This window comes from Portunus trituberculatus, chromosome 14 (assembly GCF_017591435.1).
Source record: "Portunus trituberculatus isolate SZX2019 chromosome 14, ASM1759143v1, whole genome shotgun sequence".
Lineage (NCBI taxonomy): Eukaryota > Metazoa > Arthropoda > Malacostraca > Decapoda > Portunidae > Portunus > Portunus trituberculatus.
In genome coordinates, this window is record NC_059268.1 from 13,279,211 (window position 1) to 13,306,683 (window position 27,473).

The window sequence follows — 27,473 nt, forward strand, 5'->3', positions numbered from 1 at the left end:
AGGAGAAAGAGGCGCCTGGTCTGCTTGTGTACCTGATAGTTGTAGGTAATTTTATGAAATCATGTTTATGTAAAATTGGATAATTCACTCTATATATTAATAGGAGCCTGATTTCCGTTTCGTGGTCCAATGTGTTGCCGCCTCAGACCCGCTGGTGCAGGGAGGCAGTCACGTGGTGGGCGATTACCGATTGATCACCTCTTCGAAAAAGGGGTTGTTGATTTCTCGATGGTGAGTGGACAGTGTTGATGCGCGAACCACTTCTGAAAGATGTGATCTGGTGACGAGTTTGCCCTTTTACCAAGAATAGTCACAAGGGAATCTCTAAATGAATCAGAGTTTGGGTGGGGCAAACTCGCGTCTCAGCAGAGCATGTGCGAGGGACGCGTGTTGGAGCGTTCCAGGGTATAATTATGCAGAAAAATTGTCCGTCCCTCTCACCCTCGCGCCACACCTGTGAACCAACCCACCAACCCACTGGCTGTGTGTGTGTGTGTGTGTGTGTGTGTGTGTGTGTGTGTGTGTGTGTGTGTGTGTGTGTGTGTGTGTGTGTGTGTGTGTGTTGCTGTTGTTGTTGCTCTGCCTCACCCAGGAATTGACTTTTGTTACTATTTGCGTATTTAGACGTTTTGCTGCTTTGCGTTTCCCAGTTACATTAAATACCAATTACTGATATTTTCGTCTTTTGTGCTGAAAGAAAGAATTGAGGAAAGAGAAACATCTATCTTTTAATGCGTTTATGAATGTTGCGCGGTGATTTATTCAGATGTATGCAAGTGTATAAGTGAGATAAATAATTTCATAATCTCGAACAGGAACAAGAAACGTGAGGCGAGGGAGGTGACACTTAATGGAATGGATGCCGGTAATTTAATGCTAATGGCGCACTCTCCTCGGCGCCTTCTTTACCGGGCCCTGCTGTGTCTGCCGAGCCGCGCAACCCGCCCTGCTGCTGCTACAGCTACTGCTGCTGCTGCTGCTGCTGCTGCTGCTGCTGCTGGTGGTGTTGCTGCTGTTGCTTCAACCTTCCTTCCTTTCTGTCTCTTTCTCTCTCTCTCTCTCTCTCTCTCTCTCTCTCTCTCTCTCTCTCTCTCACGTGTGTGTGTGTGTGTGTGTGTGTGTGTGTGTGTGTGTGTGTGTGTGTGTGTGTGTGTAGGAGATACATGGGTTTATATATGCAGCTTGCCGTGTCCGTGTGTGTAGCGTTGCCTGTTGGGGCGCACCTCCCGCGCCTCAGAACGCTACAACAAGGGAGTAACAGTTTCCGGCAGAGCGGCTTGTTAGTAATGTGTTCTCGTGAGGATAATTCGTAAAAGAATAAATACTATTCAAAGAGGTTAAGAGCAGCCTTGCATGACTTCTCGGGGGTGAATTAATGCTAATGAAACGCTAAACCGGAACAGCATTTTAGGCACAGTAGGAGGGAAGCTGCAGTTGGAGGAGAGGCTGTGCTGGGTGGTGGTGGTGGTGGTGGTGGTGGTAGTGGGCGGTTCCTCAGGACACGCCCTTGAGCAATGCAGGTAACTCTCGCTGGAAAGTAAAAGATCTAAAGCGTCATAAGCCTGTTGTATTTTGTGTAATGTAACCTGGGAGGATTTGTAATGCTGTTGCTCATTTCGTTTTGTACTGCGCTGAAGTCAAATGAGTGTTTCCTAGCTACGCGAACTTGTATTAAAATCTGTGTTTTTTAGATGTATGGGCAAATATTGGGTTATTATAGTCTATGTAAGCATCGCATCATTATCGTTCTTGTTCTTATTGTTGGTGTTGTTATTGTTGCTGCTGTTATTTTTCTGCGTTGACTATATCTAAAGTAGCACAAGACTTTATTCACTCATTCATCTATTTATTTGTTTTTCATTCATTCATTCGTTTTAATCTATCTATTCATTTTTCTTCGGGAAGATTGACATATAATCAGTGAAGCTGAAGAATAGACTGGATGTTTAGGTAGGTTTAGACATTCCTCCTAGTCCAGAATCCAAATCTCAACCCGTTCCAGATTTCCCGCCACGGCTTCTCTTCCCAACATGATCTCGCAGCAGGGGCTTTCGTCAGAATCTGCTGGTGTGAGGCGTACTGAGGATGCTGGAGTCATGCAACACGGGGGTACAAAGACACGCAGACAGGCAGGCAGTCAAGCAGTCAGGCAGTTAGGGAGGCAGGCAGTCAAGCAGTCAGGCAGTGAGAGAGGCAGGCAGTCAGTTGGCAGTCAGGCAAACAGAAGGGCTAACTCCATGAAGACAGGACATGTGACGCCGCTACTCGGTGTCGGGATGCATGACGCGGCTGCCTCTCAAGTGTTCAGAAATTTGAGTTTGGAATTCAAAGTAACTGGCGTGTTCAACTTTCGGGAACGTGTTTGTAATCTGATTTTTCTCATCTTTCTCTGTCTGTCTGTCTGTCTGTCTGTCTGTCTGTCTGTCTGTCTGTCTGTCTGTCTGTCTCTCTCTCTCTCTCTCTCTCTCTCTCTCTCTCTCTCTCTCTCTCTCTCTCTCTCTCTCTCTCTCTCTCTCTTTCTGTGTGTGTGTGTGTGTGTGTGTGTGTGTGTGTGTGTGTGTGTGTGTGTGTGTGTGTGTGTGTGTGTGTGTGTGTGTGTGTGTGTGTGTGTGTGTGTGTGTGTGTGTTTATGTTTGTTGGAAAATGAGCATTTAAGGCCGAAAAAAAAAATAGATATGAAACGATTGACATAATGGACTGCTTTCTGTGCCTTTTGCTGTTTTTTTTACATACAATGAAAAAAAATGCCTGCTTTGTTTGGTATTCGCAAATGAAATTAATGCCACAGGCTCCTGTAATCATTATTTGCATTTTGTTTGTTGTACCGTAGTCTGTTTGGTAGACCACCTTTAATTTACAGGAGTGCAGTGTGGTCCTTTTTTTTTTATGAAGCAGCACAATAGTAGAAAAATGTTGACAGTTATAAAGCAATTAGTATGTTTTTTGTCCCTGTTTCCGTAACGGTGACCGACTGTTTCCTTAAGTTTCCCCAAAGAAATCTTACAAAATACTATCTTTCTCACAAATACCTTACTTTCATCACTTTTGTGCCAACTCTCTCTCTATAATGAGTCCTTAGATTCGTAATTAACAAAACGAATACTCGCTACACATTTTCGTCCTCAATATTCTCTCTCTCTCTCTCTCTCTTTTTTTTTTTTTTTTATTTAAACATAATTTATACAGAAGAACATGTACCCAAAGGCGCACTGTCGTGTGCTACCTATTCTAAGGGTACTACAATCTATTTCTCTACAATATTTACAAGACTTAAAAATAGAAAATATACAAGATGGTCAGCATGTAAATGGAGCACTGTTCTTTTCACTTCACTAGCACTATTCACGCACTGCACTACACTGAGTGTCACGTCACAAAGAGTGTCAGAGGAGTTGGCAGTGTCTGTCTCCACTTATGTGCCATCAGTTTGACACTGTGTGTGTTCATCTCCTGGACGTGAGGCACCGCGGCCGTGAACAAGTTCCACATCCTGGAGACGCGTCCTGCGAAGGTGCGTTGATGCTGACACCCGTGGGATCGCGGCACCTCTACGGCGTCACCACCATTGAGCACCGTTCTCGTGCTCCGTGCGGTGACTCTCAGAGGATGACGCAGCCCTGCCAGATGTGGCACTCTTTGCACCTGTGCCTTATGGAACACTACGATTGCCGCCACATCTCTGCGGTGTTCCAGTGAATCAAGGGACGCTCAGGCTCTGGGTGAGGTGGTATTGCAGCATCTACTAGCCGTATGGCGCGGCGTTGGATGCTGTCCAGTCTCCTTCTGTGTGTGGCGGCACAGGACATCCAGGAGAGAGCTGCGTACTCAAGGTGGGGCCGCACCTGTGCCTTGTACAGCAGCAGTCTCCCTTCCTGTCGAGGAAACTGGCGATCCTTCTGAGAGCGGAGATCCTGTGAGAGGCTTTCTTGGCAATGGATTTGACATGGCTGTCAAACCTCAGCCCTCGATCCACCTCCACTCCAAGTATCTTGACGTCATCTTGGAGTGGGAGAGCAGCAGCGCCAAAGACAACTTTCCTGCCATTGCTGCCATGGCGGCTGGGGACCGAGAGACAACCATTGCCTGTGTCTTCTCCGGCGCGAATGTCACTTGCCAGCGAGCACCCCACTCCTTTATCACTCGTAGCTGCTGATTGATGGCCTCAGCAGCCCGCCCACTGTCCTGGCGTGGATAGGTATAGGAGAGGGTGCAGTCATCAGCATAGGCCTTGACTCCTGGCAGTAGCTGGAGAAGATCATCCACGTAGATATTCCACAGGAGTGGGCCAAGAATTGAACCCTGTGGCACTGATGCCTCCACAGGCAGGGACTCAGATGTTTGCCCGTTGACAACCACCTTGAGGCTTCTGTCCTGCAGGTAATTTCCCAGGAGTCGTAGCAAGCCACCCTGGATGCCTTTAGCACGAAGCTTTTCCAGTAATCCGTTGTGCCATACTTTATCAAAAGCTCCAGCTATGTCCAAAGCAACCACTATAGTGTCCTTGCCGTCGTCGAGGGCGTCCTGCCACTGCCTGGTGAGAAGCATCATTAGGTCGGAGGTTGACCTTCCAGGTCTGAACCCAAACTGTTGGTCTGAGAGGAGGGCATTGTCCTTGAGATGGCTACACACCACCTCTGCCACGACCCTCTCAAACACTTTACCCACCACTGACAACAGGGATATGGGTCTGTAGTTTTTTGGGTCCGTCCTGGAGCTTTTTGTGTGCAGGAACTACTCGAGCCTCCTTCCACACTGAAGGCCAGACGTTTTCCCGTACACAAGTTGTGAAGACTTGGGTGAGAGGGGCAGCCAGTTCCTGGGAGCATCGCTTCAGCAGGTGCGGGCTGATGTCATCAGGGCCGGTAGCTTTCTGTGTGTCCAGCCCCGCAATAATCGCTTCACCTGCTGATGCGTCACCTCCACCTCCACCTCTCTCTCTCTCTCTCTCTCTCTCTCTCTCTCTCTCTCTCTCTCTTCTCTCTCTCTCTCTCTCTCTCTCTCTCTCTCTCTCTCTCTCTCTCTCTCTCTCTCTCTCTCTCTCTCTCTCTCTCTCATCGATCATGCTTTCAACTTTCACTTTACTCACTTTCATCCCTTTCATGTCAGTTACTTTAGCAATGGTTCCTAAATTTTACACTGGACAATTAACAACATAAACACACGTTTTCGTCCTTAATTTTCCTCTTTTTTTTTGTTTCTTAATTACATCTCTAACCTCGTCCATCCATCATGTATTCCACTTCCATTTAACTCACTTTCATGCCAGTTACTTCTGCAGCGGTTCCTAAAATTCCCATTGGACAGGACATTAACATCATGAACACACACTCCACTATTCCCATCCTTTCACAAGCTTCCGCACGAGTCTTATAAATCTTCAGGCTCCCTTCGATTGTAATCTGTTTTCAGTGGATCCCTCACCTCTTCAGTTTCTAGTTTTCTCCTCGTTTAGGCGATTTATTAACGTCTGCCTTTCAATTATCCTCATTTTCATTAACACAGCTTAATCGTTCTGTCTCCCTCAACATGGCTCTGACCAACTGTACATGTTACTTCTATTTTTTTTTTGTCTTCTTTAAATATACGTCAGTTGAATTTTTTTATTGATCGTGTTGGCTTCGTGGGTTTGTCTGTAGATCGTGTCGTGGCAGAATAGAGCGTTTTCCTAAAGTCAGTCCCTGTTCTGCCATTATTTTCGTTTGATCTGTTTTGTTCGGGGTAATGTTGTGGGAAAATGCAAACTCACTCACACACACACACACACACACACACACACACACACACACACACACACACACACACACACACACACACACACACGGCCCGGTAGCTCAGTGGTTAGAGCGCTGGCTTCACAAGCCAGATGACCGGAGTTCGATTCCCCGGCCGGGTGGAGATATTTGGGTGTGTCTCCTTTCACGTGTAGCCCCTGTTCACCTAGCAGTGAGTAGGTACGGGATGTAAATCGAGGAGTTGTGACCTTGTTGTCCCGGTGTGTGGTGTGTGCCTGGTCTCAGACCTATCCCAAGATCGGAAATAATGAGCTCTGAGCTCGTTCCGTAGGGTAACGTCTGGCTGCCTCGTCAGAGACTGCAGCAGATCAAACAGTGAATTACACACACACTCTCTCTCTCTCTCTCTCTCTCTCTCTCTCTCTCTCTTGCTCGCTCGCTCTCTTATTCTCTTACTCACTAATTCACTCACTCACTCACTCACTCACTCATTCACTCTCTCTCTCTCTCACACACACACACACACACACTGTTATTAACGACACAATATTATTAGTTATCCACCACTTCCTGTAACTAATTGCACGTTCCTCTTTTACTACGTGTTCTGAAGGAAAGCGAGTTTTTGCTGTTGTGTTATTCACTGACTGAGGAAATGACGTGCTTATCTTGACTTTGATAACAATAAGTGTGCAGGATGAAACGTTGAAATTCTTTGGTAATTCATTAGATGTATTATTTTAACCAAAGTTTTATCGTACAGTACGGTTACCTGCATACTTCCATCTCACACGGGTTCGCTACACAAGACTACTTACTCTCAACTTTCTGCTGTTCATCAGAATAACGCAGGAGTTAATCAGTACCTTCACTCTTTCTTCCATTTCACTGGTTAACTTTGGAAATTTCTGCCTGCCTGTTATTTTCCTCCCTACAGTCTGCATTGCTGCGAGTGAGGAGTATCGAGGACTTTCCCAAACAAAATTGGCCTCAATTTTGGATGTTGTTGTTGTTGTTCTTGTTGTTTCACCTCTCAGAGTGGGTCCTTCAAGCTTCGCTGTGTGTTTTCTTGCACTGCTTGAGTGTCGGGGCAGGCGGACCAGCCACAGGTCTCCTTTGTAGTCGCGGCTTCCCACCATTGCCGCGCTGAGACAGATTGTGTCCTAAGGCTCGTTCACTCCCAAAGTGTGCATTGCTCTCAAGAAAACGTGACAACCCCTGGCGGCGCTTGGCAAGGCTCGTAGTTTACTTCCTGAGAACACGAAGAGTTCTCCGCCGTTCGGTCCAATACGTATCCTCCCACATACGTGACTGTTGACCATTATCCAAGCAGGGAAGCATCGAACTCAGCGTGCGCGGTCTCCATTATCCTACACATCAGTGGTTTGGACTGGAATACTTCATTTAATCTCCGCAAATTCTGCCAGTGTACCTAAACGTGAAGTATTGATTGGCTGTGATGGCTGCGTTCATTCTGTTTTGTGCCGTGATTATTTTTCTTGAGTTTTGGTCTAGGAACAAATTATATTTGATGAAATATATTTCTTAGAAGCGAGGGACAAATCCACTCCATTGGAAGAGTAACGTTAGTCTTTAAAGGTACAAGCTGGAGCTCTTCTTGTCAGACGTAATTACTGAAGAACCTGAACAGACGAGCTCGACCAATTACTTCTCCATCTTTGTCGGTCCCCTGTGCGTGCGTCCGTGAGAATTAGGAGAACTTTCATCAAGGCTGCCTTTTACCCGACTCATTTCCTGCACACGAGGTCACGGCGATCGATGGGCGGCAGGGAGGCGACGTGAGTCTACGCAACAGATGGTCTCCGCTTCTCTTCCCGCATCGCACCGATCCCTGTGGGGGAGGACACCCCTCGCTGGTGGACACTTAATATTAATGAGGAGGACATGACAGAAGGAGTAGGGCTCAGCTGTCGGAGATAACAGACAGCACATATTTCCACCATAATCACTCCTCCGTTAACAAGTATGGGTTGTTGTATTGGGTATGCTGTTTGTACGATCATAAAATATTCTAAATTTGCTTGTTTTTGGTTTCACGTTCATTCAGATAAAGGAGACCAGAGGATTTGGTCTATGGATGAAGTCGGAGCAGCCAAGTCTCGTCCTTATCCACCCTGTCTGGATAATAGAGCAGACTTGGAGGCAACTGTCACGTTTGCAGGGAAATACTTAGACTTGAAGTGTGTGTGTGTGTGTGTGTGTGTGTGTGTGTGTGTGTGTGTGTGTGTGTGTGTGTGTGTGTGTGTGTGTGTGTGTGTGCCTGTTTGTGCGTGCGTGCGTGCGTGTGTGTGTGCGTAATTTTGTGTTTTACGATCATGTGGTATTAAGAAGAGAAATGTCATGCTGACATTAAAACTTACAATTTTGCAGGTCTAGGTGACAGTCTGATTTATATTTATATTGTAATTTTACTTTTTTAATCTTGTCCCTTGTTTCCTCTCCTCTCCCTGAGACTGAAGCGTCATTACTCTCACCGCATTCTACCTTCTGTTTTTTTTTTACATCCAGTGTGTGTATTTTTATGCAAATCGGAATGCTGGCTAAACAAACGAATAGAGAACACAATTAACGTCATACAGCACACCTTGTATTCTTCGTAATACAGATACATGTAGGGCTACGTAGAAAAGAATGTTAAATAAAATATAGTAAATAGGTAAATAACAAAATGTATGTAGTGTATGCAAGGCAAGTGGTGGTAACATGTTGATTCTCCTTTATAGCTATGAATGCTTTTCACATGAGTCTCAATTCAAGAAATATTTCTACATAACAGAACTCTATTAAATCAGAAGGACGAAACACCGCAGGGGACAAGCATCCTAGAAAGTGAACGCAATTCGTGGCTCGGGGAGGAATCAACCAGAGTCGCATTTGTATCAAGTATTTGATTTTCATTTTCAAGTGGGAAAGAATTTGTTTTCAGTACTGACCTGTAAAGCTATGCACAGGAATCTGCGAGTAACATGCACAACGGAATGATGAAACGAACCGATCTGGAAGCCACGGCAGCTGTCTCTAGCCCTGCCCGAGGGACGCCTGACTGCTGAACACCTGATGATTGCGTTACTTTATGTTTTGTTTAAGAGATTTTCATTCATATCAGTTAGCTTTGCCAGTGAGGTGATCTGCCCGATTCTCATTAGTATTTGTTCTTACAAGTAGTACAGAATCTTTGTAAAAATACGGGTACCACTAGAAAAATGAGGAAAAAAATGAAAACCTCAATAAAGTTTACCAGAGCTAGGCGTCAAAATGCTGAAGAATGTTGGGTTGTATTCTCACATGGCGGGAGGATTAACCAAGACCAATATGAAGCTCACAGTATCCGCAGAAGCTTTTCTCCAGTGGAATTTCAATGCGGTCAAGTGTATACCTGTGTGTTCCTTGTCCTTGCCTGCTTCCTTTGATTATTCCTTCTCTTACCAGATGTTCTTGTGTGTAGCAGTGTTTGACTATCTTCCTGATGTTTGTTAAATGCCATTTTCACATATGAATTAAGGTATTTTCAACTGTGTGTGTGTGTGTGTGTGTGTGTGTGTGTGTGTGTGTGTAGGAGAGAGTAGTTCTTCATCACAGATCATCATATACTTCTTAAAATTTATGTATCCTCTTGCACACACAAACTCAAGCGGTCACTCGTTCCATAAATCAGCAGCTGAGGTTGGGAAACAATATTTTCGCATCGCCAGAATTTTTCGTTGCGTGTTTGGACATAATACCTGGTGAAAAATGGGGAGTGTCCTAAGTTCTTGTGACACATGATTTTCTTTATCCTTCTTGTCGCTTTTGCTCATCCTTAGCCCACTTGTTTTGCTGCTATCCCTGCATCTTTTCGGCACTTCCCTTAGCCAAATGCCAATCAGGTTACGTCAGTGATCATGGAACGCCACTCATTCCTTTCTCGGTGCATTCGTACGAGATCCGTCACTGTCTGTCGTCTTGAGATATTATCTAGTTAAATGTCCATGACCTTTTGCTCCCCTGCTTTGATTTCCTGGTAGCCTTCTGATATATTTTATAATGTTTTGTTTCACTCCTGCATGCTCTTCTCTGGCTGTCCAAGAAAGCTTGAATATCCGTCTTTATTACCAGAATTCCTTCATTTATTTCTTGTGTTCAATATGTGCCTTGTATACTGTTGCTGAATTATTTATCGCATGTGGTGACTGTGTGTGGTATTGCGTACGTTCCTGTGGAGACCAGGTGGAAAAGTAGTGGTGGTTATGCTCAGATCCTAAGATTATTAGTTTAACTTTATTTACCTTATTCTATTTGTGTTCTGTCCTATTTTGCATTTCCCATCTCTGTGTTGCTCTGATCAGTCATCAATCCATCCTTTTATGAGAAATGCCTTAATGTCTCCTTCATTTTCAGCTTGTGCACATACCTCTAGCATTGCTTGTGTTTGGGAAAATAATTTTTCTAAGTCTCTTTCGTTGCCTCTTTATTGAACTTGTAAGAACTGACTGACACAGGATTTCCAATCTTTAAACACGAATTGGTTTCTTAGTTTTATATTTCATTATTCAAAATATTAAATAATTGTACTGCCAATACTTGCAAGAGATTATGCAGCACTCTGGTTCATACATGTGGAGTGATCAATAGCTGAGGAGCTCCTCTCAATATAATCTCTTATTTAACAAAGAGAATATTTGCTTGGCAGAGGTTGGTCATATCGCTTAACAAACTTGTGTTTGTTCTGATGCACTTATGTTCTTATTGTATCTTCGCCACCTTACTGAAGTATCCATTAAGATATCTCATTAGAACGTTTCCTTTCATCTTTAAAGTCTTCATCACGTTTTTATCTTTCTTCCCTACCGCAGCATTATAGCAAAGTACTTCTCTACGGGATGTGTAACGTGTATATTATTGCGTTGTCCATCAATAAGTAGAGTGGAACATCTTTTATCATTTGTTTCTCCCTCCCTGCTGCACCTCCTGCCACCTCTGTGTATCCTGTCCTGTACTTTACTCTTTACTGTTGCCGTAATCATGGAAGCGCTTAGTTGTTTTTCAGGCAATTCTCTACTGCCTTTTCTCAGAATTATTAATTTACGTTTACTATATTTGATATATTCATTGTGTGTTATTATGTGTTTTCTTTATGCATAAAGATAACATACTGAATTAAGGAAATTACAACACTTTCATGTCCTGTAGAATACTTTTCCTACCGCCTTTATCCGTGGTACAGTGGAACCATGCGTGCTTTGGGATCCGAGGGGTCTCCAAGCGCATGGGTTCGAATCCTGTCCACGATCCGAGTGTAGGTTGGCTTTTCTCACTCGGGACAAGGGTTTCCTAGCGGGTGGGCTTTGAGATAGGGGGTACCCAAAAAGTATCCCCTTTAGCCCATAAATTCCCGTGAAAAACCCACATGGTATAAATAAAAAAAATAAAAACGTTTCCCAACAAACTTTTCATTTGTAATTTCCTGTGAAAGGCTCGATATGTATATTTTTAGTAGCATTTATATAAAAGGTCTGAGAATATTTATTGTCTTTTTTTTAATTACACAAGTCCTTTATTTTCTGTCCTCCAGCTGTGTCTTTGCGAGTAAGCTTTTAGCCACTGGTGATGTTTTCTGAGCGTCATTTTTTTCTGATCTACTTTGTTTTCGCTTTATGTGGAATAATAACTGTATGTACGGCAAGCGTCGGGGATAATTTCTAAAGACTGTTATGGTGTTCTATATTTTTTTTCTAATTATGGTAACATTTACACCTCAGTCGTCATAAGAGGCAAGACCATACCTTTGTCAAAATAAGACAACGCAAACACCCTCGCCCCTCTCCCCCAAAATACAAAGAAAAACAGTGAGACATGAACTGTTATTCTATAAATTTTTTTTTTTCAACAATTCCAAGTTTAACAAGAACTTTACAACATGAACAAGAAACTACTTACGAGAACATAACTTGCTAATTCCTTGAGTAAAAAAAAAAAAAAAGGTCCTGGTGAAAGAATGAAGCGCTTAAGAATATAGGACATAAGTTTAAAAGTTTATTAAAGATGACAGAGAAAAAAAATGAAAGTAGTAATGACAAATCTAAGTTGAATTTTAAAGAACAAACACGGAAGCCTGAGCTCGTCCTGCCGCGCCGCCAAAGTAAAGGATGCGGGGTTTGGAAGTCAGATTAATTTCACCCGCAGAGGAGAAGCGAAATAGTACATGACAGCTGCTCGTTCTCTTTACTCCACTCAGCCTTGAAGAGAATTACGGCAATTGTCTCTTGGTTCAAATAATATTTTCTTTTTTTACCTTTAAGATTCACTGACTAACACACACACACACACACACACACACACACACACACACACACACACACACACACACACACACACACACACGCGCGCGCACGTTTGCACACTAGTATGCATAAATTTTAAGGAAAAGTATGATTATAACATTAAGAGAATGAAAAAAAAGGACATAACGAGCTTGACTCATTTCTGTTGAGAGAGAGAGAGAGAGAGAGAGAGAGAGAGAGAGAGAGAGAGAGAGAGAGAGAGAGAAATACACACACACACACACACACACACACACACACACACACACTGTATACATTTATATTTTCAAAAATTTATACTCTCACTCGTGCACAAACACAAAGCATTACAAAAATATTTTTCCTCAGTTAATGTAGTATCAAGTTTATTGAAATATAAGCGGATGTATCCATTAAAGAAAGTAGAAAAAAGCGCCAGTTTCCTTTACATCAGTTCTTTATTTGCTGCAAAACTCAGTCGTACTTTTGGAATAAAAATGCCAAACTATCTGTATCAGTTTTAATGTTGTGTGTGTGTGTGTGTGTGTGTGTGTGTGTGTGTGTGTGTGTGTGTGTGTGTGTGTGTGTGTGTGTGTGTGTACTACTACTACTACTACTACTACTACTACTACTACTACTACTACTACTACTACTGCTATTACTATTATTGCTACTACTACTTCTACTACTACTGCTGTTAATGGAAGTTGCAGTGGAAGACGAAGGGCACCGCACAAAACATAGCCACTTGGTCCGTGCATGTTACTTGTAGTGAGAGGAAGTTGATATGTTCGATGCTATTGGCTACTTATGATAATCTGCATTGTACCTGAAGTCAAATGAAGTAGATAACTTAATACTGTTGCCTGGTACACCTTAACATACTCCAGTGATGAATGATTATTTTTTGCTTCCGTGCTCGCATGTCACGTTTCCCCTGTGTTTAGGAAGCTGAGGAAGTGAGGAGGTATTAAGAGAGCGGCTTCACTGAGGTGCTTCACACAGCCATGGGTGCGTGCATAACATACAACTTAACTCAAGTGTCGTGGCTGTGTGTGTGTGTGTGTGTGTGTGTGTGTGTGTGTGTGTGTGTGTGTGTGTGTGTGTGTATGTGTTTTGCCTATTCATTATACTTTATGTTTTAGCTTTAGGTAAGTGGAATATGTAGGACTCTACACACATACATACAACCATCCACCCATTCATTCACTCACTCACTCACCCACCTGCCCATCCACTCACTCACCCACGCATCCACTCACTCACCCATCTACCCATCCTACCCTCCCATCACGCGTCACCCTTAGAGATGGCACAAGTTGCCGTCAACCTCCAGGCATAACCCACCTTGGATCACCGCGCTCCTCACTTGTGTTCTGTGACAGGAGATCAGCCTTTTGAGGGGATCCTAATGAATAGATGGAAGCGTTGTTGTGTCTTATCGAAGCAAAAAAGCAATTTTATACAAAACTTTCATAGGAAAACAAGTATATCGATTTTTTGAAGGTATGGTAGAATGAAATGTTCAAAAGATATTACATGCAGTATAGAATTCGCCTTGAGTACGTGCCTTGAAAGTGGCAACAGTGTGAATGATGTTCGTAACACGTAAATATTATATCGTAAAAGCCTGGTTAGCATCTGCGTACGAGGAGCGGGAGGCTGGGGGGCTCGCGGTGGCCCGGGCTGGCTGGCCGAAAGCTTCTCGGAACGAGTCAGTGGTCGCGCGACTGTGCAGTGGAAGTGAAGTGATGTCGGCCGCCTGTCTCGCTCCGCCCAGAGCTTCCCTTTCTCTCTCACTCCTCGCTCATCCGCCGTTCGCCTCAGTAATGCTGCTCCAGGAGTGTGAGCACTTTTTTCATGATGTTTGCAAGTTTCTCGTACTACGCAGTGTTTACTGAAATTTGAGTGTTTAGTTTAATTTATTTTGAAACAAGGGAAGTACTTAAATTACTTCAACAAAGTTGACAAACCAATACTCAGTGTGCTGTGTGTTCTTGGAAATATAAGTTTTTATTATTGTAACGATTTGTACAAAAAAAAAAAACTGTGTAAAGAAAAAAATGAGATCTGAGTCAGGCGATGTGAGCGTCTGAGGCTCGTCGTGACAATATCGCCACCCGAGGTTATTACCATGGATAACAACAGTCAGAGTGTCGCCCACGCACCCTCTCGCCAATTCCTGCTGCTGGTGGTGGTGGCCGTGGCCGCCTGCTGGCTGCATCCTGCATATGCTCGAGGTAGGCCCGCTGGATCTGTGTGTTTCGCTTTGAAGCTCTCTGGCCTTGCTGGGCCTGTCAGGTGTCGAGATGCGTCCCTCTCGTGCAGGTGGGCCTGCTCCTACTGCCACTTATATTTGTGAAACGTGACAACGTGTATGTGTGCTTATGTGTTTTATTTATATATATATATATATATATATATATATATATATATATATATTTATTTATTTATTGTATTATAATAAACACACGCGTGCACACCCATACACACTTATATTTAGTTCGGTAAATACAGTAAATGATTCATTCAAGCTTTTCTTTCAAAGTACTCCCGTCCCTCAAAAGTGCTAAAAGCCACTGTGTAGGGTAGGAAGTACGGCAAGATAATCCGCTTTTCTCTGTGTGTAGTTTACTTTAATATTATATATATATATATATATATATATATATATATATATATATATATATATATATATAGATAGATAGATAGATAGATAGATAGATAGATAGATAGATAGATAGATAGATATATATATATATATATATATATATATATATATATATATATATATATATATATATATATATATATATATATATATATATATATATAGAATATTCTACATCGGCTCTAAAGTTTCTTTAGATGTCGTGAAATAATAAGGTGAGAGAAAAGTTTGGGAATCGGTAGTCGGCAACCTTGTGGTGTTTCCCTCAACGGGCCAGACACTCTGAGAGGCACTCGTGGGATGTGTGCATGGCGGTGGCGAGCTGGTGACTGACTACATGTTAGGTTGTTGGTGACTGGGTGGCAGGGAGTTGGGGAAGGGAGTATTGAGAGGAGTGATTAGATGGTTGTGATTGTGGATAATGACTTATGGTGAGTGTGGTGGAAATGGCGCAGACGACCGATGCAGATTGTGTTAAGATGGGGATGGTGACACGTGTATGTACTGCTAAGTGGAGAGAGAGAGAGAGAGAGAGAGAGAGAGAGAGAGAGAGAGAGAGAGGAGGGAGGGAGGGAGGGAGGGATGCTTAGGGCATGGGAGAGGATAGTGTTAGTAGTGGTGTGGTCCTGACAGCTCGTTATTATTATACTGCAATAATTGTCATAGCATTTTTATATGTACTTGAAACTGACCGAGGTATGTAAGACCGGATAGAAAGCTCTATTAAATGAAGCAGTCTGCTAAAATAATGTGCAGTGGAACAGTTATAAAATATACGAATATTATGTAGGTTTGGTAGTGGTGGTGATTGTGGTTTGTTATGGTGGTTGTAGTGGTGGCCGTCGTGACAGATAAGGTAGAATGCTTGTAATAATTCTTCGCTGTATTTATGGGTGTTGTGTTCGTGGCTGTGTGGAGTGTTTGGAGCGGCCGTGCAGGGAGGTAGGGTCTTGGGAGTGTATTGGTGTGTTCCACGGGGATTGGCTTCAGAAAGCACCACTGTGGTCGCGAGTTTGTGGGTTCGGCTTCACTGGTACTCGATACTGCTTCGAACTTTACCACTGAGGCGAGTTTGTGCCCCGGAAAGGTGACACCCATTCATTTATCCCTTTTTCTTCATTTTCCTTTCGTTCTTCACGCAACAAGTCCGTCTTTACTGGTGACTCTCGTGGTATTTATTGGAAAATCGGTAACTGGAGAACTGGTGGTCTTCTCTTGGCGAAATTCGTTTCTGCCTTGGTTCATTTGGAATTTTATTTTTTTTATTCTTTGCAGAGCTCTTGTTGCTTTGTACTCAGTATAGAAATGTAATGGAGTTATTTCGTGGTAATAGGTAATCATTAGTTAAACATGTTAAAAATAAAAAATCTGATGTATTGACTGCTCTCTCTCTCTCTCTCTCTCTCTCTCTCTCTCTCTCTCTCTCTCTCTCTCTCTCTCTCAGGAAGCAACATTGTAGCATACATGTTCCACTGTCAACGGAAGGATGATAGTAATTTTTTCTTGCGTGCCAGAGACTGAAAGACTTATTGCTGGAGTTTCTGTCATTGCTTTTCGAAAAATTGTGCTCCCGTTTTGAACTCTTTTTTGATGAAAATTTATCCGACGTTTTCATAGCGCATGTTGAAATAATGCCATCATTCATCGTGCCCTTGATGAGAGGAAAGGCTCGCTCGTCAGCCTCGGGATGTCAAAACTTTATTATTAACTTGCCGTGAAGCGAGAGAGAGTCCCTACAGTTCTATAAAGTGTTGATCGCTTAATGCAACTTGAAAAAAAAAATCTGCATGGAAGTTAGTGTTCCCATCGTTCTTTTACAGTTTTCCTCTCAATTCAGTGCCAATTTCTTTCTGTGAACACCTTACCTATTAAATTTTGATTTAAAATATTTATTTTTGTTAGTCAGTTTTTCTTATCGTTGGTATTGTATTAGTTTAAGCCGCGGTGGTGGAGCAGTTTCAGGGTTCAAACAGTGAAACACGCTTCCTTCCCACCCGACAGTGAATTCAGCACACACTTCATTGAATAAGACAAAAGCCTCATATCCTATGCTGGTAAAAAAGAAAGCCTTCCCTGGCAAAACTCTGACAAATGTATTACAGAGTCATTCTTCTTCCTCTCCTGCTTCTTTTCCTTCGCCACTATTTCCTCCTCCTCCTCCTCCTCCTCCTTCTCTTTTTCCTCCTCATCCTCCTCCTTCATGTTTTCTTTTGGTTTTAATGAAATATGCATTTGTAGCAGGTCGTTTCATCCAGCTTAATGCAAAAATTTTCTTATCATACTCAAGTTGTGTTTTATTGCTAACTTGTCATTTAGAGTTTTGAAGTTCACCTGTGGCCTTGACGCGACAAAAGTTCTGACTGTCACTGGCAATTGCATTCAGTCTATCCATCTTTCATCTGTTTCATTGAGCTATTTTCATCCTGTGTGTGTGTGTGTGTGTGTGTGTGTGTGTGTGTGTGTGTGTGTGTGTGTGTGTGTGTGTGTGTGTGTGTGTGAGAGAGAGAGAGAGAGAGAGAGAGAGAGAGAGAGAGAGACTATAAGACGTAATATGACATCACTATTTTCACATACTTCCCTAACGAGTGCACAATAAAACAGTGAGTGAGTTAGGCCAGTTGAAGTGCTGTCATAAAGGGACACTTCACCCTAACCATTCGAACCTTGAGGAGCGTTGAGTGTTTAGTCCTCTCTGCCAGCTCACTCGTCCTAGGCGGAAGTATGTGTGGTGTCATTAACCTGTTATGTAGGTCACGTAATTGGAATATACGCGAACTGTAAATATGTAAAGGTTCAGTGTTTAATTCTAAAGACCTGTGCTCGTGTTTTGAAACGTTTGTGGGTTGTTTTTCGAAGTCTAATTTGTTTTTCTTATTTTTTTTTCTGTTTGGTGGTACAGAATAATTTTTATACTCCCTTCAATTAAGAATCATTGAAGCTTCCTTGAAAACGCTAAATACTCCCAGTTAGCAGTTGTTGCAGGTAGTCAAGATAAGGCGCTATATGATTGATAATGTGATCCCTTTCATAAATTTTGGAATCCTTGTTGTATCTTTGTTGGGACTTTTGATATAACACCACTGGATTATATAGGAATGGTAGATGGATATGCACTGGTTTACTCTATACATGGAGTGCCAATTATCGGTATACTGGCTTATTTCCTTATTTTGCTCCTTTATGATCTTGTGTGAAAAAAAAGATATTGTAAAAGAGTTCAGCGTTACGTTACATTAAATCACTGAGCAAGCACACCTGAGCCAGCCAATCACGTGACTTGCACTAACACCGTCACCCAACCAAACACTAGTGCCTATTTTCCGCATGACTCGAATACGTATTGATCTCGTAGTGTTGTCTTCTGCTTTGCATTTGTAAGAAACGACATTTCATTCAGTATTTTCTGTGACTTTTTATACCTACTTTTTTTTTTCAAGCACAATTCAATTTTACTCTGCTTCTCTTCATTCCCCACTGGTTCACATTCTCTGATTTTGAAAGTTTTAATTAAAAAAGTATACCTGAAAAGAGTGACCCTTCCCTTCCATCTGGCAGTGTTTGTTTTAAAATTCTGTAATTAATGCGCATATCATTAAGGTATCGATATCACCAACGAAAAGGGAGAAAAAAGGTCTCCGGAATCCCTTTCGTCTGATGGAAAAGAGACAAGGCAGAAATGAGTCGTTTCCAACCGGCGTGGAAAGTCTCGTGTGTGTGTGTGTGTGTGTGTGTGTGTGTGTGTGTGTGTGTGTGTGTGTGTGTGTACTTGAGCTGGTAGTATTTTATTATTGCCAGTTTTTAATCCCTTCAATATTGGGACACATTTTTACCTTGAGATATGTGTATGATTAGACCATTTTATTGACATTAGGAAGGGTCTATGGAGGTCAGAAGATTAATGGTCAGATTCTTCACTGTCTTAATCATCACATAAGTTTCTGAAGCTGTATAAAATCACTAAATAGTAAGCAGAGTGAATATGGAAACGCGTCAATGTAGAGAAGAAGTTAAGATTTTTTTGACAAAATGACTATTGTCTTACATATTCTTAGTTTAGTTTCCAAAATACAGCAAATGCAACACGAGGATACTAAACACACAGCAGAACCACCACCGGATTGGGTATGAAAAAATGGCAAATTTGAAACGTCTTTTTTGTGTATTAATTTGCTGGAGGTGGAGGAATATTTTAAGTTCTGAGCACTTGGTCTTGTTGATTTTTTCTAACTGCAGTATCGAGTAGAGGTGGCATTCCTTTATTGGTAGAGCAAACACACACGCTCTCCTTCACGCTGTACTCTATTTGCTTATCACTCAGTTGAAATCTTGGTTGAGAATATTTGGGCTCCTTCCTTCCACTTGCTTCTAGAACGGCACGACTTCTGAACTTAATCAATTCTTGCTCTTCGCTCACATATCTGTCCAGTGTAGTTACGGCTTCCGTTTTGCTTTGAAGGAATGCGCCTAATTTCTTCAGAAACTTGAAGTCTTGTTTGTTCCGTACTTAACGAGTAAGTGGTGGATTTGTGGTGTGGTATGAATTGTTTTTATCAATGTTTTTTTTTTCATTTATTCTCTTTTATTTTACATTAGGTAACCTTATGTGGTATTTTCTTACCATTATTAAGGTAACGGGACGGCCTCTACAACGGTAATTCCTATACACTGCACGCTAATTGGCTCGCCAGGGTTTTCTTAACGAATTATTTTGCATCAAAGGAAAAACAGAACCGCCAAAACACATGTTTGTGTTGGAAAAGGGTTTTAAATTTTCAGGAAAACTTTTCGAACGAAGATGTATATATAAACATAAAGGTGTGTGTGTGTGTGTGTGTGTGTGTGTGTGTGTGTGTGTGTGTGTGTAATTCATCTCGGTCGTCTGCTGGTCACCCAGCCAGTCTTCCCTATTACGGAGCGAGCTCAGAGCTCATAGACCGATCTTCGGGTAGGACTGAGACCACATCAACACAACACACACCGGGAATGCGAGGCCACAACCCCTCGAGTTACATCCCGTACCTGTTTACTGCTAGGTGAACAGAGGCCACACATTAAGAGGCTTGCCCATTTGCCTCGCCGCTCACCGGGACTCGAACCAGGCCCTCTTGATTGTGAGACGAGCGTGCTAACCACTACACTACGCGGTATGAGTGTGAGTGTGTGTGTGTGTGTGTGTGTGTGTGTGTGTGTGTGTGTGTGTGTGTGTGTGTGTGTGTGTGTGTGTGTGTGTGTGTGTGTGTTTGATCTGTTCGATCTGCTGCAGTCTCTGACAAGACAGCCAGACGTTACCCTACGGAACGAGCTCAGAGCTCATTATTTCCGATCTTCGGATAGGCCTGAGACCAGGCACACACCACACACCGGGACAACAAGGTCACAACTCCTCGATTTACATCCTACCTACTCACTGCTAGGTGAACAGGGGCTACACGTGAAAGGAGACACACCCAAATATCTCCACCCGGCCGGGGAATCGAACCCCGGTCCTCTGGTGCAAAAGAATAGAAATATGCTCACTTTCAAACATTTGTGCATGTTTTAGTGTATGGTGTTCAGGCAAACTGGTTTATATATCACATTTAATTGTTTACATCAGACAGTCGTACGTATACCTTTTTTTTTTTCCATTGTTTTTGAATGTATGTGAATGTTCCCACCGCAGTCGTTAGGTTTTGGACGAGCTCTCACTGTCCTCAAATATCAGTAGTTATCAGATAGTTTAGTTGTTTAACCCTTCACGGGCGGCTCACCCCTCGCGATGATCGTTGTGGCGCAGGGGAGTGAGGGACGGGCACCAATGAAAACCTCATGCACGTGCCATATCCCTTATGGTGCCCTGCTCATCGTCGCACTCATTATGTAACCAGTGTACCTTTGCCTTCCTATGTTTAATTAGCAGCTGTGATGGTAACAGTGTATAGTGAACTGAGACCTTATTACCTAAATAACTCATTACGGTTCCTATAACAACAACATGCCACCGTCATCCCGTCCACTCGTCCCTTCGTCATTTTCCCTTCCTAACACCACCTGAATTTTACAGCAGGAAATATTCTGGGCCACATGATGCAGCTTATGTTAAAAGTGTAGGAAGAGAGGACAAAAGGAGAAGGGAAGTTTGTTTCAAAAGTTACTGGTAAAGGGAATACAAAGGCGGAATGTTGGGTAACTCATACGTAGGGAATGTGAATAGAATAGTTATGATACTGAGAAACAGGTGTCGTGAGGCTGTGAGTGGTGGTATACTTGGCCTTGCAGATGCGCACACGTGAGGACTGGTGTGTTGAAGTGTCAGATTACGTATCAGGTTATATAACACAGGCAGTATGAAACAATGAAATGCAGCTTCACCCAGGCTACTGTGCAACTGTCACTCTTGAGAACTGGTATAGTGTCCTGCTTTGTTTTTCACCAGTTAAGGCGTGAGGCGATAGATGAACCGTAATATTCTGGTTTTTGCTACACATGTTAGTAATAAAATTTTTCTTATACATGAACACTTTTTAGTTTAAAGAGTTGATGCCTTTACTCATGCCATTCAACCTCCATGGGCAAGAAGATTTTATAAAAATACTCATCTTGTTTGGACGGAAACTCATCACGAAAAAGAATGGTTTTATTATTTCCAGCTTATCTTGATAAATGAGGAAGTGTTCTTTGATTTTTTTTACACACGCCTCCACAGACACTCACAAACAAATATACACAATTAGATGATAAAAAAAATTATACATTTAAAGTGAGGCACGTAAAGAAAATATACATATCAAGTGAAGCACGTAAAGAGTGTGTAACCTGCCGTTGTACTTAGTTAAATGACTTTTGAAACTGTTCTACTCTAATTAGTTAATGATAAAGTACAAGTTTTATGGAGAAGTAGGATTTTAACTTTTCATGTTGTTAATGACCTTTCCCACTTGCAATGGATTACTTTATATATCCAGCCTTACACAGCCACGTGTTCTGGAAGTGATCCAAATTAATCATTGGCACGAGGCATACCTGGGAGTGGTCCTCCCCTTTCACACCACATCAGGCCGCCGTAAAAGTTAACACACGATATTTTTTTTTGACAGGAAACGTAAAGCAAACCGTCCAGGCTGACACAAATAAATTAATTGTTGAACTGTCACACATTCTGAAGTTTAATAAGGAATTACATTTACTGAAGACCTTGCCAACAACATGAGGGAACATCACGACATCAGTGTTGCTATGAGAGCAGAAGACAAGCCCTGCCATGGCAACCAATGAGTGGTGGCTGCAGAGGACACAAACTGGTATAATAATCTATTTAAAATGTTTCTTTCCCTGTCGTTAATTGCCGTGGCTCGCATTACCATGATTAAGCTTCTCTTGCTGGTGCATTGCCCTGATTGCCTTCTTTATACAACAGCTAAAACACTTGCATCATTGGTGTAGTGTAATTATTGGACGTAAGCCCTGAAAACACTACCTGATATTAATGATCTACCTATTACCCTGTTGACTCTTTTGCTGCTGATGTGTTATAATATCGGTCTTATCGTATCTATTAATTGCCAGTAGTTAGGGATGGATTTCTTTAATGGTTTACTCGACTTATTTCACTTCTTGCTTCTTTCCTTTTTTTTCTCTTTTCTTTGTTATCACTGTCTTTTAAGGTCACATAGTTTGCTGAAAAATAAACTGGTCATTAGCGTTTTTTAGAGTCATACTAACTCGTAAATCGAATTGACGCGCTCCTTAATTGGGGATGCCTATTTTCTTCGCTCAAAATAAACGTTAGAAAAGGAGATTATTATTTTTTCGGCTCTGGGAAGGACGAGTAAAGGTTTAACAGGACGTGAAGCGTGTTAATGAACATCCAAAGCGTGAATGAAGGTGAATGTAGATTTGTTCAGTTATTCATTCTAGTAGCACATGACGTTGCTTAACCAATTCAGTTCCACGACGGGTTTTCATATTCATTCTTTTTACTATTTGGTGATTATATACAGCTTCAAGATTAAAATAGTCAAAATTCTGATCATCATGAATCTTCTGACCTCCATAGAGCTTTCCTAATGTCAATAAAATTATGTAGTCAAACGCAAAAGTCAACGTAGAAATGAGTCCTAGTACTGAAGGGGTTAAGGACACATTGTTTTATTTTATTATTTTTAGTAACATACCACTAACTTTTTTTTAACATGAAAATGTCAGTAAAGTTAACGAGTCAGTAAACTTTTTTTCATATATTTTTTTTTTTCAAGTGGCTAAACATTTTGTACAAATCACATGTGCAAGGAGAGTTGAGTTGCACATATGACTTACCTACTGCCCCATATCCTTCATACAAATGTTAGGCGGCTCAGGTTACTACGTCTGCTTGTTATATTTATTTGGCATGCTTGTAACAAACAGCCACCTGGGGGATTAACGCGTCTGCTCTTGTTTGTCCCCGTCTGGTGATCCTTTGTGCCGCTCGCTGTATAGTAGTGACCTAGACTGCCTCCACTCACTGCATCTCTTAAAGTTTACCAGAAATCGTCTTGTCATTCAGGTTATTTCACTTACTTATTGATCTTTTAAATTACCGGCCAGGAGATTGCCAAAGGGAAAAGAAGGGAAAAGATGTCACTGATTACTTTGTAGAGGTTTATTGACTTTCTTTTTTCCCTAAATAATGACATGGTTCCCAGTGTCATGGAGTATTTTCACAGTTCAGCTCAGTTATTCATTATGAGCTCGTGTGGGAATGTCGAAATAATGTTGAGTTTACTTTTTAATCACTTGGTCAATGGTTACTTTCTTTACGATCATGTGTGGGGATGTTAAAATAATGGTTAGTACTCTGCTGCGGGGAATCCTGGAGCGCGGCAATACACGTGCAGACTTTTAGAGGTCCCAGAAGTGAAATTAGGATGTGTGCATGCACCAGAATGAAATTATCGAATCTCAAGGGTCTGATACAAATGGAAATAAGCGAATCACTGAGACGCATGTGAAATCCCGTACGCCATTACCACTAAATGAGGCGCGTCTCTATGCCTGGAAACCCGCTCCTGTGACGGGTTTCAAATGGCGAAACATCCACGTTAGTGAAAATAATGATGGTGTAAGAGATACTGATGGTGATAAATGATTGCACTGATAAGGCTAGTGGTAGTTGTGTTATCAATAAAAAATGATAGAAATGATAAACCAGGATAATGATACTGCTACTAATGACAATGATAAAGATAATAATAAAAACAAAATAAAAATAGTAATATTTTGATGCTAATGCTAATGGCAATGATAAAGATAATAAAAACAATAATAATAGTAATATTTTGATGCTAATGGCAATGATAAAGATAATAAAAACAATAATAATGATAATAACAATAGTAATAATAATAATAATAATAATAATAATTGTTACGTTCACCGGTTAAATGGGTAAGATTGGCATCGGGGAGCCGGTGAACAATAACAAAAAACACTACAAGGCACCTAAGAAGCTATTTAATAACCCAATAACAAAACACACATGAAACTGACATACACAGATAGATATAACAAATAAATATAACCCTAAAGAACCCAACTTAACAATACATAACAATAATACAAATCCTATATGGAGGCAATGTGGAAAAACGGGAGGAGGGGAAGTGATACTTATGAGGTGTCGCAGTGGTGAAGTGCTGGGTGATGTGGATCCCACGGTATTCCAAGAGGCGGTGTGTTCACTGGTTGAGGGCTTGACCTCGACTGCCCTCCAAAAATCAGTGAGCTCGCTTAAGACTTCCGCTTGAGTCGAATGGGGCCGCGCGAATCCTACTTCGGGACAGGAGCGGGGTTTCATGAGACTGTGACGTGGAGGGAAGTGGAGAGGTGGCGAACGAGGTAGCAAGCGGAGGAGGTGATGGTAGTGGAGTATGTTACGGGCGGGCCGTAACATAATATAATAATGATAATAATAATAACGATAGAAATAGTAAAAACAAGTTATTTCTTAAAGCTTTTCCTCAAGAAACTGTCGGACGTTTTCTTATGATTTATCCAGAAACTCCTAATGGTGATTGTACTTTGTTAGATTGTTAGATGTACTCAGATCTGGTATTCTTGAACGTCTTCAGGTCATGAAAGGGCATAGACACTACAAGGCGTGCAGCGATATGTACTGCGCCAGTAGAGAGAGAGTAAGATCACAGAAGAACAGACAGACACAAAGACAGGTAACCAATTAGCCACTGTCACGCGTCAGTTGGCGGGAGGCGTCATGCCCCCAGGGAAAGCTGTAGGCGTGCTGGCGTGCCGGGCTGGCTGGTTGGCTGGCTGGCTGACTGTCTGGCTGGTCTTCACTCCCTCACGATGACTCGACACATATCTACAAGTACTTCATTCCGTAATATTAGGGACATCGGTTATGAGTGTGTCGAGCGTTCTGAGAGAATCCTTTGCGTCAGAGTCCGACACCTCTTCTCCCACATGCTTGTGGAGGCTGCTTCTCGTAAAAGACTGACGTAAAGGTGCTCATCATGTTATTCTGCACTTAATGACAACGTCGCGAGGTAATGAATATTGCTAAGAGTTTTACTTGAAAATGACATGATATTGCAGATTTCTTTATACATCTGCAGGAACTAATAAACTGTATGATTGATTAGATATCACTGGAGGAGGAACAGTGATGCAGGAAGGTCACTTGGTGGCGAGAGGCTGTGCTGCTTCCGTATTCCGAATGTGTGGTGCTATCAGACATCACCTCGCAAGCACCACTCGCTGTGTTGTGACCTGTTAAGCAAAAGTTAGTTTTTATTGCATAAATGCCCTTTCCACCGTAACTTTTAATCCAATATTTTTTTCATAGAGTTTTACCGTCTAATAAAAATGTCTGATATTATATTGAGTCCATCGTTCTTCTTACTGCTTAGTAAATCCGTGCTAGCGACTCCTGGCTCAGTCCTCTCCCTCCTCCCGTCACCCTATTGGGCTCTGACGGTTAATTAGCTATCAGGATTTCCTCCCCCAGTTTGCAAATCCCTGGCGTTGGGGCGAAGGGTCGGTTGCCAGGCAGCGTCGAGGCGGGTCGGTCTCTGAGGGCGAGGGAATGGTGGGGCGTGGGGGTCGACGTGCTCCAAGACTTGCCCGTAACAAATGGAGGAGTAAAGGAGCACTTCAACATATTTCTGTTGAGGGTGATCCTATTTTTAAGTCACTTAAGGGCGTGTAAGTGTTGCTAATTGGCTTAACAGGGTACCGCCAGGATTGCCTTGGCTGTCCTTCCCTACACCATCACCGCCACCGACACGCCGCCTCCTTCACTCCCAACGCGCCATTCCTCGTGTTTTTTGTGATACCCAACGGGCGTTAGTGGTAGTTTTAAGCAAGTAATGTGTGGGAAGTGTATATACATATGCATGTATGTGAAAGTTAGTATGTTTCCTCGACAAGGTAAATACTTGGGCTGTCATTTACCTGAAACCATGTGCGAATATTGCTGAGAAAATATTATGGCCTACCCAGGGTTTGTTGAGTACTCGTGTGTAATGCATGTTCAGCTGCCTGTTGGCGTGGCGTTGGTAACCTGAGGACCCCCTTGCCAATGTCGATAACTGACCTACTCAATGAGATTAAAAAGAAAACAACAGATAAAGAGGTCTGTGTGTGTGTGTGTGTGTGTGTGTGTGTGTGTGTGTGTGTGTGTGTGCGAGTCTATTGCTCTAATATGTATTGTATAATTATATGCGATTAGTGCCAAAGAGTGTCTAATGCTCTGTCAGCTCTACTTGTCGCATGATAAAATGGTTCCTGTAATGGAGGTGAGTGGACTCCTAAGACACTCGCAGTTTGGGTTTTTGAGGTTAGTTCGCCGTCTCTGGTGGCGGGCTGGACTTGACAGGCTCATTACGATAGTTGGGTTGAGACTCGTATCAGGAACAGTCGCCCATAAACACTTTTTTTTGGAGTCTTAGTCTTTGTAATAGGAAAATAGGTAATTGGTCATAATATTCCATTGGTCTTATAAAATATGACCTACATAGCAAAACGTTGTTAGTCATATGATATGGCCTAATAATTTAACGTCGACAAGCACTTTTAAAAGAAAGGAAGTAGCAAATAGCTTCATGAACGTGATGGTCGCCGTGGAGTACGCGTGGATGTGACACATACGTACAAGGAAGGTTGCGGAATGTAATAGGTTGATAAAGGCGTGTTGGTTTGAATCCCTTGGGTTTCATATTGTTCGTCATGCACGCTCAAGGTTTGAGGTCACCTGCATTGATCGCGTCATCCTTATCCTGGGCGTGAGCGAGGGACGAAAGCACAAACAAGAGCGTCTTTGTACCCATTCATCACAGCTGGCTAGGTAGAGAGGCAAGGCAGACTTTAGCTATACTAAGACCATAGGAAGCAAGAAATAGGAAACACGGAAAAAAATGCATAAGATGAATTAAGATTGCAAGGAATGAAAGAAAAAAAGACGAAAAGACGAAAATCATCAATACCTGGATAAATGGCAAGAGAGATGGAAAAAAGTGTGAAAAAAGGGAGATAAAAAGTGTTACTGGCAATAAACTATACTAATAAAATAGCACGGGTGGATGGATAATGGTGGTGGAGCGACAGATGGGTTTGGGTGCTTGCTAACTGACTGGTTGCCTTGTCACATCGCCCTCCACAACAGCGGGGTTTCAGTCGTGTATTAGAGGCAAAGCGAGAATATATAGATCTAAAGAGATGACAGTAGGGCCCTCAATGAGAATACCTAAGTGAATGCGTCCCGTTGAGTGGTAATGTTAACCCCTTCAGTACCAT

General features: G+C 42.3%; 1 protein-coding gene across 1 annotated transcript in view; it reads left to right on the plus strand.

Annotated features, from left to right (window-relative positions):
- Positions 1–13,754: 13,754 nt before the first annotated feature.
- Positions 13,755–27,473, plus strand: part of LOC123503748 (tyrosine-protein phosphatase 99A-like) — a 783,535-nt gene continuing 769,816 nt past the window's right edge. The window contains exon 1 of the mRNA XM_045253746.1: positions 13,755–14,271. Coding sequence (XP_045109681.1) covers positions 14,166–14,271 — 106 coding nt within the window. The 5' untranslated portion in view covers positions 13,755–14,165. The remainder of the gene's footprint in view (positions 14,272–27,473) is intronic.